The sequence below is a fragment of the Procambarus clarkii genome, chromosome 56 (genome assembly GCF_040958095.1).
Source record: "Procambarus clarkii isolate CNS0578487 chromosome 56, FALCON_Pclarkii_2.0, whole genome shotgun sequence".
Classification (NCBI taxonomy): domain Eukaryota; kingdom Metazoa; phylum Arthropoda; class Malacostraca; order Decapoda; family Cambaridae; genus Procambarus; species Procambarus clarkii.
The window spans coordinates 25,999,836-26,012,893 of NC_091205.1; the positions used below are offsets into that span (position 1 = coordinate 25,999,836).

General features: G+C 42.0%; 2 protein-coding genes across 3 annotated transcripts in view; one reads left to right on the forward strand and one right to left on the reverse strand.

The window, feature by feature from the left end:
* LOC138353132 (centrosomal protein of 19 kDa-like) overlaps window positions 1-13,058 on the reverse strand; it is a 136,899-nt gene that overhangs the window by 50,150 nt on the left and 73,691 nt on the right. The window lies entirely within an intron of this gene.
* The window catches only part of LOC138353130 (regulating synaptic membrane exocytosis protein 2-like), a 67,689-nt gene that overhangs the window by 3,056 nt on the left and 51,575 nt on the right, over window positions 1-13,058 (forward strand). For both annotated transcript variants that reach the window (XM_069305962.1, XM_069305961.1), the window contains exon 2: window positions 10,581-10,785. In XM_069305962.1, coding sequence (XP_069162063.1) covers window positions 10,581-10,785 — 205 coding nt within the window. The remainder of the gene's footprint in view (window positions 1-10,580; window positions 10,786-13,058) is intronic.

Below are 13,058 nucleotides of genomic sequence, written 5' to 3' on the forward strand. Positions count from 1 at the left end.
TAAAATAAATAGCGTAAAGGAACTGAAGGAAACACTTGGACGAGGAATAAGTTAACATAAATTAAAAGAACAGCAGATATGAATGTTTGAAGATGATGCAACACTAATAAGAGTACTCTGAACAGACTGTGATAACCCTGCAATAGGCTTCCTAACTCTCGAGAAGTGACAGGAAGGATTGCTTATACAATTCTACCCTTAAACTCATAACTATGCATCTTATATAACTAAGAGGCATAGTTATTATGAGTTTAAGAAGAGACTGGAGAAGACCTGTTTAGCAAAATAGAATGATAGGGCATGGAGACAGATTCTTACTTCAGACACGAAGAAGGAGCTAGGAGCAGGTAAGTCTACCATAACGTTATGTGCTCATATAAGCAGAACAGTATCATTAACATGCGGTTGAACTGACCATTGTCAGGGGTAGCCTTCTGTAACTTAAACCAAGGGTCCTTTTCTGGATGTATGGTAAGCTGGTGTGATAAGCGGGAGCATAGCAAGATGGTATGGTAAAGTGGTATGGCAGGGATGTATGGTAAAGTGAGGTTAGATGGTGTGGTAAAGTGGTATGGCAGGGATGTATGGTAAAGTGAGGTTAGATGGTGTGGTAAAGTGGTATGGCAGGGATGTATGGTAAAGTGAGGTTAGATGGTGTGGTAAAGTGGTATGGCAGGGATGTATGGTAAAGTGAGGTTAGATGGTGTGGTAAAGTAGTATAGCAAAGTAGAATGGTTAGGTGGAATAACGAGAGGGGGGAGGGGGTATTAACGTTCCCGTAACTGCTGAGGTAACGGAGATTGGCACCTGTTATTATGTGTGTTCAGCTTGCAATGTTGTTAGTTGCGAAGGGATTCGAATAGTTGATTCTCTACTTCGGTGAACTAGCACTGAAAACAGCCAGTTTACTGCTTGTTAGGTATGATATTTACGTACAGATTAGTTGCTTGTATCTATAAACGAAATCGTCTGTTTGCACATCTGTCCAAGGTAGGAAGGCAGATGCTTGGAGGTAGCCTCATCCAACTTTGCAAGATGACAATTAGGTGGTATGGGATGTCATAGGCCTTCGGAGGTCGGCCCCAGTGCGACCCTTTAAAAAAATATGGGCATCTATAGCCCCCCCCCTCCCCCCAGCAAGTTTCACGAAATCTGAAATTGCAAATTTTGTGTTCCACAGATTTTTAAAATTTTCAGCAGTTCGTAATTTTAAATTTTGGAGAGAGAGAGAGAGAGATAGATAAAGGAGAAGGAGGAAGAAAGTTTGAGAAGGTATGAGAGGGGAAATGATTGGGAAAAGTGTGAAGAGAGGGTATAGAAAGGAGAGTGGGGAGAAGGTTGGAGAATGTTGAAGAAAGTGAGAAAGACACTAAATACTACCACATGTACTGTGACTGGCAATACTCCAACTGATAGTTTTGTCTCTGATACTACAATCATTTCCACCTATCACCATCACAACTACCATCACCTCTACCAACCAGTACCATTATCACTAGTATCATCACCACCAATCATCATCATCATCACCACCATCACCTCTACCAACCATCAACATCACCTCCATCAACATCATCACTAACCACCAACATCACCTCCACCAGCTACAGTCATCACCTCCATAAACTCCCCACTATCACTTACATCATCATCACCATCACTTCCACCAACCATCACCACCATCAACCACCACCATCACCTTCAATTCCCAACATCACCACTAAACAATACAACCAACTATCATCACCACCACCACCACCACCACCACCACCACCACCGCTTAGTACAAACACTACCACTAACAACTACCCAATATCACCATCACAAAGTAGGACCACCACCACTACAATTACATCTACTGCTTCTACCATTAGCAGTAGTCCTGTTACTTTGCTACAACTACTCTAATCTACCTTTCATCATGAACTGTGCTCAAAGTGAGGCCTCAAGCCTGGTCCCAGAATTTACCGACATCTAGCATATTTTCACATTCATATCTGGTATATTTGCTATGTTATTATTTTACATATTCCTACTAACTCATAGTCTATGCAAATTACCATTGTTTAATTGTTTTTAATTTGTTGTTGCCATTATATATATCTCACTCAACCTATCACCAATAAATGATAATATTTATGCTAACTATTGGAAGAATGTATAAAATTGAACTGTTTTAAACCCTTTCAAAGTTACGTTTTGTATTTAAACAGTAATTGTTAAGTCTAATCTAACCTGTCCTAAGCCTAAATAAAATCTAGACCTAACATACGCCATCTTAGGTCATAGGGGGGAATTTTGGGAGGGACCTTTGAAATTATTTAGTGAAAATTTTTAAGCAATTTCTAAACTGAAAAATAGTATGTGTCTCTATGTTGTATGTTATACGTAGTGGAGACAGTTCCTATGTGTATGCATTCACCTAGTTGTGCTTGTTGGGGTGTTGAGCTTCGGCTCTTTGGTCCAGCACATGGTCTCCGTATGTGGTACACACGGACTGTCTCCACTATGTGTATGGGGTACATAGTGGAGACAATCTCTATATGTACCTGGAACATATAGGGCGACCCAACTGAAAAATTGCCTTCGTCGATTTCATGACCTATAATCCACCCCCTGTAAGTTATAACAATTATTCAAATGTATGTGTCTGTCGACATTGATTGGTGGTCTGCATGGGCCTGTGTTGTTGATGCTTTGAGTCAAGAGTCTGAGAGTCACTTGTGTTGGGAGAAAGTTGCTGTTGCACCTGGTGCTGTTGATGAGGCTGATGCAACACCGTGAAGCTCTTTCTGGACATTCTGAAAATTTTGAGACGTATTCAGTCTGGTCATCGCTACTAAAAACCTTTCCCACCGAACAAGCACGAGTTTGTAAAGTTTAGCATTAGATGAAAATGCAGGAGTGAAACTTCTTCATTCGCTGGAAGAGTTTGTTGCATCATAGAGAGAGAGAGAGAGAGAGAGAGAGAGAGAGAGAGAGAGCTGCTGGATGAATTTGGCTAGACTGGCCCTGTCAAGGTTGGTTCATCAACCAATAACGACCAGACGACAACCAGTAAGAGCAGTGTGACTCTGAAGCTTCAAGATGGACCAGCTCACACTTAAGGTCCACCACCTCTACAATTTAGTTGTTACATGCTGGTGTCGTACACGACGATGTTCGTGTCGTACACGACGATGTTTGTGTCGTACACGACGATGTTCGTGTCGTACACGACGATGTTTGTGTCGTACACGACGATGTTTGTGTCGTACACGACGATGTTTGTGTCGTACACGACGATGTTTGTGTCGTACACGACGATGTTTATGTCGTGCACGACGATGTTTGTGTCGTACACGACGATGTTTGTGTCGTACACGACGATGTTTGTGTCGTACACGACGATGTTTGTGTCGTACACGACGATGTTTGTGTCGTACACGACGATGTTTGTGTCGTACACGACGATGTTCGTGTCGTACACGACGATGTTTGTGTCGTACACGACGATGTTTATGTCGTGCACGACGATGTTTGTGTCGTACACGACGATGTTTGTGTCGTACACGACGATGTTTGTGTCGTACACGACGATGTTTGTGTCGTACACGACGATGTTTGTGTCGTACACGACGATGTTTGTGTCGTACACGACGATGTGCGTGTCGTACACGACGATGCAAACATGAAAATTGTTATATTAATGCAATGGGATAATTAATCCGGATATAACAGCATCTGTTGCACTTATTGGCCAGCTGATTCCTGGCTTAATTTCACCCTAAGTCCACCATCTGTCTGGTGGACTCGGTGGGGGACAGGCCACCAGCGGCGTGTCAAAAGGTCCCGCCATCGTTCCTAAGGATTTTCTCTAACTGGATTTTGAACTGAAGGCATTTACGGCTTCGGCGGGTAGGCGGTTCTATTTGGCTTATAACCTTACTGGCGAAGATGCTTCTCCTCCGCCCTCTGTCCTAAACTGTGGCGTGTTGAGCTTGGTGGTGATGATGTCTCTTGTGTGCATTATATTTGACTCTTTTTAAAGGAGTTTATAAGGATATAAATCGCTTGATGCGGGTCGGCGTTCAATCCCCGACCGTCCAAGTGGTTGGGCACCATTCCTTTCGCCCGGTCTCATCCCAAATCCTTATCCTGACCCCCTTCCAAGTGCTTTATAGTCGTAATGCCCTGGCGCTTTCACCAGATAGTTCCTTCAGTGAGTTTGAGTTTCTGAGAAACATTGAGAGTTTCTCTAGTCCTGGACTATGTCTTAGAAGAGTTATACCGTCAGAATAGTTCTGTTGTAACACAGCAAGTACAAGGCTAGTAGGCGGAGCATCAAGAGTTGGACCTCGATTTCCCATAGACAGGTAAATCTAGGAAAGTACCTCCAGCATCATCACTTCCATCATCATCCTTCCCAACATCACCACCATCTCCTGTAGCAACAGCATCACCACCACCACTATCACCACCACCACTAACGCCATTGCGTACTCACTAATTTGGCAATTTAGATTAAATCCGAATTACAGTGATGGAGTCATTAAGATGATTGCTACATGGGGGAGGAGCAGGGGGTGTGTTGAGGGGGGGGGAAGGGGGGGCCTGGGGTAATTACACGGGGGGGGGGGAAGGGGGGATGGGCCTAAGGTAATTACTGGGGGAGGGGGAACAGGCAGGTGAGGTTTCTTAAGCATGAAACAGTGTCCACACTACCACCACAACCACTACCACCACCACCACCACCATCCAGCCTTTCCTTGTGAGGCTGGTGATGCTGGGAGAAGTGGTGGTAGTGGAGATGGAGGTTGTGGTGGTGGAGGTAGTGGTGGTCCCCATACCCATCACTAAATATTTTCCTCTCGATTTACCCTTCACAAACACACATGGCCCGACCACAGTTGTATCTCTCAGACATAAACATGACCCGGAGATAAGTAATACTCTTCAACTGTAACATACATAGATGAAACACTCCCCTTACCATGGAATGACTGTTCTCTACCATAGTAGTAACGTTCCTCCCTCCCCCCTTAACTACTCTACCATTCCTCTACCATTGTCAACCCCACCCCCCCCCCTCCTCCCTATCCCCCAGTTGACAGCACGCAAGCAGGCTCGTAAAATATTTGTGAAACGGGAAATAGGGCTGTAAATCCACCAGACAACACGGAATTAAGTCGCCCAGCCAGAGTAGAGAATATTACAGCTGCTGAAGATCTTCCCAGTGTGAGGCAACACTGTGTACTGGGACTCCTGCGTGTAGTGTGTATGTGTGTGTTCTGGGAGGAGGATGTAAGTGTAGTGTGTGTGTGTTCGTATAGTGGGAGAAGTGTGAGGGGGTGTATAACTGTATAATGAGGGAGATTATGGCTATGCATGGCTTTGTAGGGGAGAGGGAATGGGGGGGGGGGAGAGTGTGCTATTGTATTGTTGTGAATTATGGATGTAATTGTTTGTTGGGGGATTGTGACTGTATGGTGGGGATTGTTGTGATGAAAAATGAAAAATATAGTACAGGATTGAAGTAAAGTCACAGTGTATATATATATATATATATATATATATATATATATATATATATATATATATATATATATATATATATATATATATATATATATATGCTCCTGAAATTATAGTTTTTATATTAAGCCTTTGGGAGAAAGTACCAACATATAGTGGTGGACTACCAGTAAACCACTTTTTGTACTATTAACACTTAAATAGTCCCGAAAAAATAAAGCTGAAAAACCAAACTTAAATATTCCTAGGCCTAGTATAGTACATGTATGTACTATATTAGGCCCAAGATAGCGTGACTTAGGCCTGGGATTACTAGGAGAGGTTAGATTAGGTCTTATATTTATGTCGCTGTTAAAGAAAAGTTTCTGGTTTTCCAGATTCAGTGATATCTCCTATTCCTTCGTCCTCTCCCTTCCCTTCTTTATCTGTTCCATTCTTCCCCTTTCTCTCGCTCTCTCCCCTCTGATCATCATCTCTTCCCATTCATAATATACAATATGACGGAGTCCCGAAATTTATTTATGTGTTAAATATTTTTTTAATATTTTTTTAGAAATATTTTATATAGAAATATTTTTTTCTGATAGTGAAAAAATCTTCGGATATCTGAACGAATATTTCACACTTGACCAGAATTTAATCAGCAAGAATTGGGTTGGGGGGGGGGGGGGTGAGAAGGGGGAGGGGTGAATAATTAATAATATTTCTTAAGAAAATCAGTAGAAACCATGAGGAGGATTCGAAGGAGAATTCGAACCCACACACTTGGTACTCCCAAGCACAAGTTCGAATCCTTCTACATGACTCTTAGTGATTTTCTCATCGATACTTCACGTAAATGTGCTTTCATTGTGTAATATTTCTTAAATCATTTAAGCCCTACATCGACCAGCCTATGTCAGTCCCATACCGCAGACCATTTCCCGTGTAAAGTTTGGTTAGGGTAACCCCAAGTGTCTGACCTTCAATTTTCAACAGACAGACAGACATTCTCCCATATATACTACAGACATTGTATTTCTTTGCGAATAGTATCTGCAGATTATATTATACCCAAGTATGCTGTTTCACTGAGAGATATATCAGAACACACAGAGATCACACTAACGTGATGCATCAAATGAACAAATCCACAAGGGCAGTGACGAGGATTCGAACCTCGTCTCTCAATCAGATTAATCAGAATTTTCACCAGATTTTTACGTATTTAAAGTTCACCTGTTTTCAGCATAATGCTTGAGATCCTCCCTTCAAGTACCTTAATTCCAGGCGCCGTATGAGTGATGGTAGATTCTGAGGGATTTGTTGGGAGGTGGGAGCCACTACCTCGCTTAATTAGTTTATTTCCCCCCTCACATGCGTCTCTCTGTCCCCCACACCCCCCCCCTCCCTCCCTCCCAGCTCCTACCTGAAGCTTGACCCTTACCTGAGAGAGGCCGACCTGAGCTGACCTGCCTGGAACCAATATACTGCTTTCCAATATATATATATATATATAATATATATATATATATATATATATATATCCCTTTTCCTAGCTCCATATCTTGACCCCCACATCCAGGCAAACACACACACCCACACGCCAGTTGATTGACAGTTGAGAGGCGGGACCAAAGAGCCAAAACTCAACCCCCGCAAGCACAAATAGGTGAGCACACACACACACACACACACACACACACACACACACACACACACACACACACACACACACACACACACTCACTATTCTCTCGTCCACGCTCCCAGTCCACATCATATATCCTATCCCTTATACAACAATCAATTCTTTAGAAACTTGTGCAAAGAATCATTCAGAACCTTGTATACCACATATGTCAGACCAATCCTGGAGTATGCAGCTCCAGCCTGGAGTCCATACCTACTTAAATCTCAAGACAAAGTTAGACAAGATTTAGAGGTAGGCCGCCAGACTAGTCCAAGATCTGAGGGGCATGAGTTACCAGGAAGGCCGCCAGACTAGTCCAAGATCTGAGGGGCATGAGTTACCAGGAAGGCCGCCAGACTAGTCCAAGATCTGAGGGGCATGAGTTACCAGGAAGGCCGCCAGACTAGTCCAAGATCTGAGGGGCATGAGTTACCAGGAAGGCCGCCAGACTAGTCCAAGATCTGAGGGGCATGAGTTACCAGGAAGGCCGCCAGACTAGTCCAAGATCTGAGGGGCATGAGTTACCAGGAAGGCCGCCAGACTAGTCCAAGATCTGAGGGGCATGAGTTACCAGGAATGTTGTTTTTAAATTTTGTGGTTTTGGGCCGTTTTCCACTGTGCTAAACCTTTGTCCTAAAATGTGCCTTCGGTTTTGTGAATTTTTTTTATATATATATGTTCTTTATTTCTCACACTCTCTTTACTCCTATTTGTCATACTTCTCCCTAAATCGTTCTATCTCGTTTATTTTCGACCAAAACGTTTATGCATTATCAATTTAATATGAAGACTTTCAGCTTGAAATCATTATATTTAATTTATGCCCATAACCAACCAAAAATACTTATTATCAACACGAGAAAAACATCAAAATCAACTTGAAATCATCAAAATCATCATGAGAACATCATATTCATCTTGACATCATCATCATTTATTTGAAATCATGATCAAGAGGAAAAAAACATCATAACAAGAAATCATTATAGTCATCATATGCACAAGAGCAGTACGTTATAGTCAGCTTGTACATCAACATTAGCATCGTGAAGAGTTAGGTATTGCAGGAGAGTTGTTTGTAGCCATCAACACTACTGACCTCTTGTGACCTCTTGTGACCTCTAATGACCAAGGATCGAGTCCAGTTGATTGAGTGGTTGTCGTTTCAGCCGTTCGTGTGGGCTAAGTATATATTGAGAGAGAGAGAGAGAGAGAGAGAGAGAGAGAGAGAGAGAGAGAGAGAGAGAGAGAGAGAGAGAGAGAGAGAGAGAGAAAAAAAAAATGTTTTGGGATGGAATAGAGTCGATCAATAGTGTTGGCTGCTTGCGTTGACCTAGTAGAGTCAATACAGTGGCGTTGACTCAGTAGATGAATCAGTAGATGAATCAGTGGCGTTGACCCAGTAGATGAATCAGTGGCGTTGACCCAGTAGATGAGTCAATGGCGTTGACACAGTATCATCAACCCATTGAACCATCTGAGACAAGAAGACAGACAGATACATATACAGAAAGGTAGATCAACAGTTTAACACGGGTGGTACGCGAACAAGGGGACACAGGTGGAAACTTAGTACCCAAATGAGCTACAGGGACGTTAGAAAGACCTTTTTCAGTGTCGGAGTAGTTAATAGATGGAATGCATTAGGCAGTGATGTGGTGGAGGCTGACTCCATACACAGATGTAGATATGATAGAGCCCAATAGGCTCAGGAACCTGTACACCAGCTGACAATAACTGGTGTTCATCATAAGATCTAAAACACAAAAGTTAAATTAAAATTAGCCAGCAAAACCAAGAACTCTATACTGGAGAGGATTAAACACTACAATATATATAAAGTGAGACTAGTTACAAACATAAGAAAATAGTGATATCGGATAGTGATATCTTGGCTTGGATACTGATATCGTTTAAGACTGGCTTACCACTATCCAAGCTAAAATTCTCAGAGATTAGAAAGTATTATAACGAGAGGAAACATTCTCTGTTGGAATCCAATTGTAGAATCCTAGACACATGGACGAATGTTCAGTCGCATTTATGACTACTGGAAGATGCAGGGACGACGACGTTTCGGTCCGTCCTGGACCATTCTCAAGTTCGACTTGAGAATGGTCCAGGACGGACCGAAACGTCGTCGTCCCTTTACCTTCTAATGTGTGGTCTGGTCAACATACTTTAGCCACGTTATTGTGACTCCTCGCCTGCATATGACTACTGGAATCTTTGTGTATCACACAGCTGCGGCCTCTGCTAAATAATAATATTGGTTCAGATGCTCAGTTGAATGCTGTATTTTAAACCTTTTGTTTTTAGTAAACCTTTTGTTTTCATTTACAGTTTACGGAGAATCTCATTATTATATGTTTTAGTTTCCCCTGATTTGTGTTGCTGACAATTCATTTTGAGTGTTGATGTTTCTTCTTTGTTATATTTGTTTAATTAGGACATTTGATATCAAATTTTGTTATCAGTTTTGTGTAATATTAATGTTTCTTATAAAATATTTAAGTCGTAATCTACAAGTTGATTTTAATTGTTTGTTTTTGTATAAATTTTCTGAAAGTTTGTAGTTATTGTTGTAATTTCGAGTTAGTCTTGGGTAGCAATGTTAACTATTATCAAATTTAGCTTCAGTTACTTTACGTAAGTTAAACTGTGTTTTGTTATGTTTATAACTGGTATTACTTAAATATTCATTTTTGTACGTAATCTTATCTAGCATAGAGTTCTTTGCTGGCTAATTTTAATTTGACTTTTGTTATATAGATGTGATGATGAATACGAGAATTGTTCTAAAATTTATGAATTTTTTTTATTTAAAGGTAAAGAAGAATTTTAATAAAATGCCATTTTCTTTTATTCTAAATGTTAGCCATTTCTATTTGTCTATTTAATATGAAATTAAGGTTCTCGAAGGGAACATCTATCTTGAATAGATGTTCAAGAGAGTTTATATATATATATATATATATATATATATATATATATATATATATATATATATATATATATAATAATAATAAAAAAAAGGGGGTGGTAGGAGAAGTGAACACTCTTTCGTATTCAGAGTTAAATGTCAAGTTTTTCCCTGAGTGCTCTGTGTTCCCTTCTCTGAGGCTGTGGGTCCCTATAATTGCACCAGTGGTGGTACCCCCCTATATATATATATATATATATATATATATATATATATATATATATATATATATATATATATATATATATAATAGAGAGAGACAGAGCCTCCAGGTGTTATGTATACATATAATGCCATCAGGGGCACTATACTCAATATAAGACATATAACACATTCTTGTCGAACCCCCGAAACGCCTGTGCGTGTACCATGGGTCTACCCCGCCACTCAACCACCTGTTCTCGCCCTCAGGAGGAAACAAGACGAGGTTCGGGTGCTCGAGGACACCATACGCCTGCGCTCCGAAGTCCAAAGAAAAAAGGGCTTGGAACTGGAGGCTACCTGCCAAATCTGCCTAAAGACCAAGTTTGCCGACGGTGTGGGGCATATGTGCAACTATTGCAACGTCCGCTGTTGTGCCAGGTGTGGTGGCAAAGTCTCGCTCAGGTCGAACAAGGTGAGTCCAGTGTTGTTAGTGTGTAAGTGATACAAGAGCGCCTGCCAGAGGTTGACTGTAACTCAAAGGGGGGGGGGGGGGAAAGAAAACGAGAAAAGCAAGGGGGTGATAGCGACAGCATTCAGAGCTACTGAACGGGACTCCATCTTACATAAACCAAGCTCGATTCTGCCTTAGAGGTCATGCCGTGCGACTCCGGGTTCAGCACGCCATGGGAGCATGCATCCTAGAGGGCAGTAGGGTGACGGAGGTTAAGTTATTCTGTCGCCAGGGGATAGGAACTATCCCCACCCAAACACCAGGGGCTAACGACTATCCCACCCAAACACCAGGGGCTAGTAACTATCCCACACAAACAGCAGGGGGGCTAAGAACTAAGTTGTTATAGACAAAATAGGAGTAACTGGAGACGGATTAATAGGAGCGGGATACGTAATAGGAGGAATAGGAGTAACATGCGGATACGAAGAGAACACATAATAGGAGAATTTGAAGAGTAGGATTAATAAGAAGAGTTGGATTAATAGGAGGTAGGGGATAGAATAAAGTATTAATAGGAGTAATTTGATGGAGTAAATATAGGAGGTGGAAGAGGAGGTGGAAGAGGAGAAGGAAGAGGACACATCATTGTCACACAGGACACGTGTGTCGGGATTCCCTCTGATCAAGACACTTTCTATTTCCTCTCTTGCAACCCTTCTCTCCCACCCCCCCTTCCCTCTCCTCCCCCTCCCCTCTATCCCACACACAATCCCCCTCCTTCCATTATCTCTCACCATCTTTATCCTTCCCTCTCTCACCCCCCCCCACTTTCTCTCTCTCTCTCACCTACTCTAGGTCTAACTGTTGGCAATATTTTAATACATATGATAACATTAATTTGCATTTTTATATATGACAAAAATATATATTCATTTTTATTAGGCTTTTCAAAAGGATAGTTTATTTCTTTTGTCTCTTTCACACTTGTATTTCGTTATTGAGTTACGCTGAAATGCAATTATTTGGAAAATAGCCCAAAAAGCACCTAACCAAACTGACAATAATAGGCCAAGCCTCGTTATCATCTCAAGATAACCTCAAGAAGATACACACAAACACACTGTGACGGGGCCAGGGAGCCGAAGCTCAACCCCCGCAAGCACAACTAGGTGAATACATATTAACAGAGAATAAGGAACAGCATAACTAATTATAGAACAATGGGCAAATATCAGAACAACACGGAAATAGAACTGAGGGGGGGAAAGCACCAAGCCATTACGACTATATAGCACTGGGAAGGGGGCCAGGATAAGGATTTGAGATCGGAGGGAAGAATGAATGGTGCCCAACCACTTGGACGGTCGGGGATTGAACACCCGACCTGCACGAAGCGAGACCGTCGCTCTACCGTCCACCCCAAGTGATTGGAGAAGCGACATATTTGTTTTTTTTCTTTTCCTATAGGGTGGTAGAAGGGAATAAAGTGGTCTGGCGGTTCACACTTAGTATACATGGAACTGGATATGGTGATCTTAACATCCAAAGACAACTTTTATTAGATAATTATTTTGATTAAAGTGTTGTACACACTAACACAGTGTATATTTAAAGATGTAATTCATTCCTTTTGACGGGGACAGGAAGCCTTCCTTCAGCCAGCTGAAGGAAGGAAGGAAGCCAGGCTTAGGCCTGCTTAGCCAGGCGTAGGCCTGCTTAGCCAGGCGTAGGCCTGCACAGACCAAAAACCTTCCCCCTCAACATTTGCCTATTCGCGCACCTATTTTTCACCTAGTTGAACAGTGGAATTAGGTGAAAAAAACCCGTGCTCAACCGTTTCTGCCCTCGGGAGATTCATCCTAAGTCCCTCGAGTGCGTGCCAAGGACGCAGACCACTGCGCTACAGGGCAACAATGACAAAGTTGAGAAAGAGAGATAAACATAGAGAATAAGCTGACGAATCATTCAAGTTGTCTATCAAATTCCCAACGACGTGGAAATTATAGGATTTAAAACCATAATGGAAAGTAAATTATTTTTATTTCATCCCGTAAAAAAAAGGGACTTTGGCAACATGGACAAGAGAAGAATTTTTATGTAAATTACCCATGATATTTACATGATGAGCATTTACATGTTGATTTACATGATGAGCAGATGGGTAGATGAAGGTTTGAGCAGAGCACCAGGAGCTGACGACCATGTAGAGTACCCACCTTGAGGTGCTTCCGGGGCTTAGCGTCCCCGCGGCCCGGTCGTCGACCAGGCCTCCTGCCCTCCCACTCCACAAC